Source organism: Ranitomeya variabilis, chromosome 1 (assembly GCF_051348905.1).
Source record: "Ranitomeya variabilis isolate aRanVar5 chromosome 1, aRanVar5.hap1, whole genome shotgun sequence".
NCBI classification, from domain to species: domain Eukaryota; kingdom Metazoa; phylum Chordata; class Amphibia; order Anura; family Dendrobatidae; genus Ranitomeya; species Ranitomeya variabilis.
Genome location: NC_135232.1, coordinates 23,937,949 through 23,945,023, shown reverse-complemented (window position 1 = coordinate 23,945,023; position 7,075 = coordinate 23,937,949). Strand labels below are relative to the sequence as shown.

The 7,075-nt window shown below is 47.0% G+C and overlaps 1 protein-coding gene across 1 annotated transcript; it reads right to left on the bottom strand.

Moving 5' to 3' along the window:
* Window positions 1-1,741: 1,741 nt before the first annotated feature.
* LOC143803305 (uncharacterized) lies at window positions 1,742-6,589 on the bottom strand. Its single transcript, XM_077281397.1, has 2 exons — window positions 3,056-6,589; window positions 1,742-1,859 (listed from the first exon to the last, which is right to left on the bottom strand). Exon 1 carries the CDS (start codon window positions 5,900-5,902, stop codon window positions 3,188-3,190), a length of 2,715 nt encoding a protein of 904 aa, XP_077137512.1. The 5' UTR covers window positions 5,903-6,589; the 3' UTR covers window positions 1,742-1,859; window positions 3,056-3,187.
* Between the last annotated feature and the right edge of the window lie 486 nt (window positions 6,590-7,075).

Genomic DNA, 7,075 nt, shown 5'->3' with positions numbered 1-7,075 from the left:
GATGTCACGCTTGGAAGTGAGGAAGGATCTTTCTTTATCAGGTAAACACAAGCATACAACATGTTCACACTCCAGGCCGGAAGGGGGAGCTCTGATCCAGCTTATGGGTGGTTCCCCTATATATTCTGGTCTGGAGGGAAAGAGAGAGAGTTCCTGTCAGAGAGACAGGAGAAGGGAGCAGAGGGGCCGTGCAGCCACGAGAAGTGCTGCAGCTCCTAGAAAACGACTAAGAGAAAGCCGAACAGATTGTAGAGAGCATGTTGGAGAAGTGGAGTGCAGGAGAGTGAGAATTGGGGAGAATAGATGCGACTGGGCTACCTCCCTACAGAGCGCAGACACCGGTAGCCGGAAGACCGAGGTTGTGAGGGACACCATGGCTCACAGCAGGAACCGGCAGGACAGCTGGATTGCAAGTCACCTGTCTGCCCTGACACCTGGAGACACAGTGGTGCATAGAGCCCGGGTCGTGATAGAGATCCTGTAAAAAGGCTCGAGCCACCTGTCATACGGGTTAGTGTCCTACCTACAAGGTGGACAGAGAGAACACGTGAGGACCTTGTGAGAGGCCTAGGGCAGCAAGGGACTACACCACAGCGCTAGAGGGAAGGCTTCTAACTCCACCTGGTAAAGGGTACTCCCAACTAGCTTTCAAGCCAGCCGGACCTTACCTGTACTTGTGATCTGGTACCCTGGACTGTGGCTGCCTGAATTCTTCAGTAAAACAGGTAAAAAGACTGCAAACTTGTGTCCCCCATTTCTTGCTACACCACACACCATCTTCATCTATACACCGGGAGCCCTGGGGACCCAGCTTCACCTGTGGGAAGCTATACGCTGCCATAACATCACCCCAGTGGACGCCTTTAAGCAGCGTCGGTCACCTCTGACCGAGAACCACAGGTGGCGTCACGAACACAAACTTTATTCAAAACCCCTTTAATGACATTCCCTTTTATTTGGGTGCCCAGGGCCACGGACCGCATCCGTGAAATCCCCTTTAAGTACCAGACCCGGTACCAAGTACCCCACATGGCTTCATATAACCAGGTGTTACCTCTCAGAATAATCTGGAGTTCTGGAAAATTCCCATGATCTGCACCTACAGCCACAGCATGACCCAAGAATTGTCCTTGGTTGTTCAGCAATGGGTATCAGGATTATGGCTACTATTTCTTGATGGAAGTGTGAATATAGCGGTTCATGGATCTCTCAGCAATCCTACACATCTAGGAGACACCTCATTCAGAGCGTTATGTCATGGGTCCAGCTGTAGTATCTCCCACAGCTTTGCTCCATGGTCTTTCCTGGCAGAGGAGGTCAGACTCAAAGATAGGGCAGTATAGTAGAACACGGCACTCCGGGTATCTGAGAGGTGCTCAAGTTAGGTATCCAACCCGTAGTAAATCAAAAAATATACTTGGCACTCAAGAGAATTTTTGTAGTGAAGTCAAAACATCATTTATTCAGTGCATCCAGTTCAACATGAACGTTTTCGGTCCAAACATAGGACCTTCATCAGACAGGATTTTTGAATACTGTAATATATACATACAAAAAAATATATTTTTTAGAGACAAAATTCATGATGCACTCTGAGCATACAATGTATTGTATTCAAAAGACATGAAATACAGAAAATCAAATGTCATTAGCAAGGTGATCAGACAACAACAGTGACGGATTTAGGTGAATCCTGACAAGTAGCGTGAGATGTGAGCTTCTTATTGGAGAAAACCGGGAGCTGTGCCTGTGTTTGGTAAGAGGATTACGAAAGGGTGCCCATGCTGGGTATGGGCAAGGGCCTGCCAGAGTAGGGAGATAATGGTGAAATTACCCCTGAATCATGCAGGGTGAGCTGCCTAAAACACAAGAACACAGATACGTAAAACATGTAACAATACATGAATATACAACCAAAAGTATACTAAAACATCGAGCTGCCGTGTGTTAGAGTGAGTAACGAGGTATATAGCGTGTGTGACCACCGGACCTGTGTATACACCCCAAAGAATCAAGATAGCTGCCAAACCACATCATGCTGTGTGTAGATGTAAGCAGTCCCCCCACTCGGAGTAATTCTGTTATATACCTGGAATACACAGTGTGTCTGTATGGGCCCACGTGAGGAGCCAGTGTCAGACAAAATCCAGGAGGTATGGTCCCGCCTATGAAGAAGGACATATTGCGGCAAATGTGAGTGCATGCCCGTAGGAACTATAGAGGACCTCCTGGTAAGTCTAGGGCAGAGGGACAAATTACCTTATGCAGTATGTGAGAATGCGCTGCCAGAGGGCGAGATGCTCGCTGATGCAGAGAGCGCTGCAAGATATGAAGATGGTGCCAAATAAATAGTCTAGGCACGTTAGGTAAAGTCACAAGGAATTGCCAATAAGAACTATAGAGGAGCTATCATAGACTGAGGGACACAGTACCTTATGCAATGGACGGGTCTGGGCTGCAGAGGGGCGAGGTACTCGCTGTGGATGAGAGTGCTGCAGAGGATAAAGGGGGTGCTAATGAGATGAGCAATCCGGGTATGGGTAAGGGGAGCAGGAGTGTGGCAGAGCGCTATTTTACCTGATGCTGCAGTAGAGAAAGGCGCCGTACAGAGTGTCCTCCTGGAGACGCTGGTGTTCCAGCGTTACTTCCGGGTTTATGGGCGCCGACAGGGGGTCAGCTGACCCGCTGCGTCATCGGCGTCACCTGACTGTGTCGGCCGCGCATGCGCAGACTGGGGGAGAGCGCTGGGGAGATCTGCAGGCCAAATGATGCCTGTGTGTCACATAGAGTGTGCTGATAGCGCCGCACAGCTATAATGTTAAAGCCGCAAAAGGGGGTAGATTTAGTGGACACTGCAGTATGTAAATGAGAAGAAAATGAGAACTGGTAATGAAGTGTAAAGGACAGCAGAGGTGCTGTATCTAGGAGTTACAAGCACGTATAAGGGGTAGACAAGTAAACACCCCGGGGCAATCCCATTGGTGGTCACACAACTGTAATATAGAGACAAAGCTAATACTCTATATTAAAACGGCATGGTGTGGAAATACTATACCATGTGAAGGATAGTCGGTGCTCAGTGCATAGTGGTGCAGCTAACGATTCTGTGAGGATATAAAGGAAAAGAAGAAGTTAATATAACTTATACAGCATAAATTGAAATCACAATGCAGTATACACAGCAATTTTACAAGAAAGCTGAGACGTCGTAGTCCCTATTCAGTCCCTTAGGTTCTAAAGTCTGCAGCGTGTAGATCCAGAAAGCTTCCCTTTTCTGGAGCATTTTGGTACGGTTCTGACCTCTCCTAGGGGTATCGACTTGCTCCAGAACCTGGAACCGGAGCTGAGCGATGCTGTGGTTTTGTTCAGAAAAATGATGTGGGAGGGGGAGATGTGTTTTTTTACATCTGATCGTGGACTTATGTTGAGCCACTCTATCCCTCACCATCTGAGTGGTTTCCCCCACGTAGGCTAAACCACATGGGCACTTGATAAGATATACCACAAACGTGGATTCACAAGTATAAAATCCTTTAATGGGAATTGCCTTGCCCGTTTGTGGGTGATAAATAGAGGAGCCCCTCTGTATGTTGCCACACTGAAGGCAATTCAAGCAGGGGAATGTCCCCTGTCTTTGAGTTTGTAGGAAAGTCTGCCTGGGGACCATTGTGCTTGACCCAACGTCAGCCTTGACAAGTCTATCTTTAAGGTTTTTTGCTCGTTTAAAGCAGGGGAGGAACGGTCTCGTGAATTCTGGGATATCAGGATAGCTCTTTGTTAGGATATTCCAGTGTTTTTTGATGGTAGACTGTACTAAAGCCGAGAATGGATGGAAAGTGGAAACAAAAGGAATCCTCTTTTGGTTGTCCTTGGGTCTAGTGTTGGATAGATTTCTTCTGGCCTCTGTCAGGACCCCCCGGGGATAACCCCTCTCTAGGAACTTGTGCTCCATATCAGTCAGTCTAACTTTTTTAATTTCCATATCAGAGACAATCCTCTCTACCCTGTGGAATTGCGATTTTGGAATCGAGTTTTTAACCGAGGGTGGGTGACAGCTGGTGAAATGTAGGAGGCTATTACGGTCAGTGGGCTTGGTGAATAGGTCAATTGCTAGGGTGCCATCCCTCTCCTTGTAAACCAGGGTATCCAGAAAGCTGATCCTATGTGTGTCGTGTTGAATAGAGAATTTAAGTTCGGGCCAGATGTTATTGATATGCTGGTCAAAAACAAGGAGCGACTCAATAGGGCCGTCCCAGACGCAGAATATATCGTCGATATATCTCCGCCATACCTTGCAATGGTCTTTGAAGAGGGGATGGTCGTACACGTAGTCGCTTTCAAAGGCAGCCATATACGCCACGGCATAAGGGGGCGCCACGTTCGCGCCCATTGCAGTGCCTTGTTGCTGGGCATAAAAGGTATCCTGACACATAAAATAATTTTCTTTAAGTACCAAACCTAAAAGGTCAGCGCAGAGATGACGTATTTTAAAGTCTACCTTGTTGTCGCTCAGAAGTCTGTCCGTGGCTGCCATACCTTTTTCATGCACTATTGACGTGTAGAGACTATTAACGTCCCAGGTGATTAGCAAGGAGGAAGAGGACATAGGGCCCAAGGATCTAATGACCTGTATGAAGTCATTAGTGTCCAACACAAAGGAGCGTGTGGTTTTAACTAGAGGTGTTAAGATTTTTTCAAGTACCATAGATAGAGGAGACAGGACTGAGTCAGTCAAGGAGACAATGGGCCTGCCTGGTGGTTTGTTCAGTCTTTTGTGAATTTTAGGCAGGACGTAGAATATGGGGGTGATAGGGTCTTTTTTGATCAGAAAGTCCCTCATTTTACTGTCGATCGTACCTGTTTGGAAATGAAAATCTATAACGGGTGCAATTTGTTGGACCAGTCGATTAAGGGGATTGTGGGGTATTACCTTGTAAACCGTGGTGTCACTTAACTGTCTAGTGATCTCCTCAATGTAGTCAGTCCTGTCCATAACCACTGTCGCCCCGCCCTTATCAGCTGGTTTGATTACAAGAGACTTATCAGACGCTAGTTGCTCCAAAGAGAGTTTCTCCAGGTGTGAAAGATTAGTCTGGAACTGGAATCTCCCCCGGTCCATATTGCGGGTCAACGTGTAGATGTCTCTTTCAACAAGGGAAACAAAAGTTTCCACTGGTGGGTTCGATCGTGGAGGCATGTATCCACTTTGGCTTCGTAGCCCTAGATCGTGAAGTTCAAGTAGGGTCTTATCCTGCCTTGGAGGATTCAATGTGGGAGGCAGTTGCGAAAAATGGACACGCAGTCTGAGGTTCCGAAAAAACCTCTGGAGGTCCATATTAAGCTCAAACGAGTTGAACTTATACATTGGGCAGAAGGAAAGACCTTTCTGGAGTACAGCCAGTTGATGAGTGTCCAGGGTTTTTGAGGAAATGTTGACTACCAGAGGGAGATCCTTACCTGCGAGCGTGTCGCCATCTGGTTTCTGTTTTCCACGGCGGCATTGGCCCCCCCGCCTCGTCTTCCCCTTTGACGGCCACGACTGTGTCCTAAAAAAGAAGAAGAGTGGAAAGTGGAAGAGTTTGAGGTGCCAGGTCTGCTGTCGACAGAGCCAGATGAGCTTAAAGAGCTGTGTCGTCTGGAGGAATGCCGAGTATCTCGCCATTGATAGACCCGGTTCTGCAGATAGTCCTCGGTGTCCCGTAAAAATTTTGATCGTTTCCTCTTTTCCACTTCCACCCTGTGTGTTTTTAGAAGATCTTGATTCTTCAGTTTGAGTTCCTGGTACTCTTCCTGTGGCATGGTGCTGATCAATTGGTTTTCTATGGCACTTATTTGAGTGTTCACCGTTTCCAGGTTCTTTTGGAGGTAAGAAAGAGTCAGAGTCATAAGATCTGCAGAACATTTGTTCAGGATGTGTTCGAACTTAGTGCAATAATCTTTATCTTCCCTAAAAAAAGTTGGTTGTAGAGAGACCCTCAGGCCCCGTGGGATCCTCTGGACTCGGAGGTACTCAGCTATTGTGATGATATGTAGTTCTAGGTTAACCGCTCGTCTGGACTCACGCTCCAGGTCACGGTTCTTTAATTCTTTAGTAGGGATTTGAAGAAAGTCGTTGGGTGCGGTCACTTTGGAAAGGATATCTGCCACTTCTGTTGCGTTGAAGGAGAAGGTTTCACTTGACATCGTCCCAGGTGCTCGTGAAAGGATCCAATATATAGTATAGTAGAACACGGCACTCCGGGTATCTGAGAGGTGCTCAAGTTAGGTATCCAACCCGTAGTAAATCAAAAAATATACTTGGCACTCAAGAGAATTTTTGTAGTGAAGTCAAAACATCATTTATTCAGTGCATCCAGTTCAACATGAACGTTTTCGGTCCAAACATAGGACCTTCATCAGACAGGATTTTTGAATACTGTAATATATACATACAAAAAAATATATTTTTTAGAGACAAAATTCATGATGCACTCTGAGCATACAATGTATTGTATTCAAAAGACATGAAATACAGAAAATCAAATGTCATTAGCAAGGTGATCAGACAACAACAGTGACGGATTTAGGTGAATCCTGACAAGTAGCGTGAGATGTGAGCTTCTTATTGGAGAAAACCGGGAGCTGTGCCTGTGTTTGGTAAGAGGATTACGAAAGGGTGCCCATGCTGGGTATGGGCAAGGGCCTGCCAGAGTAGGGAGATAATGGTGAAATTACCCCTGAATCATGCAAGTGTTTACTTGTCTACCCCTTATACGTGCTTGTAACTCCTAGATACAGCACCTCTGCTGTCCTTTACACTTCATTACCAGTTCTCATTTTCTTCTCATTTACATACTGCAGTGTCCACTAAATCTACCCCCTTTTGCGGCTTTAACATTATAGCTGTGCGGCGCTATCAGCACACTCTATGTGACACACAGGCATCATTTGGCCTGCAGATCTCCCCAGCGCTCTCCCCCAGTCTGCGCATGCGCGGCCGACACAGTCAGGTGACGCCGATGACGCAGCGGGTCAGCTGACCCCCTGTCGGCGCCCATAAACCCGGAAGTAACGCTGGAACACCAGCGTCTCCAGG

Excerpts from the sequence above, each read along its gene's own strand:
- LOC143803305 (XM_077281397.1), bottom strand. The coding sequence starts at position 5,902 with ATGTTCTGCAGATCTTATGACTCTGACTCTTTCTTACCTCCAAAAGAA.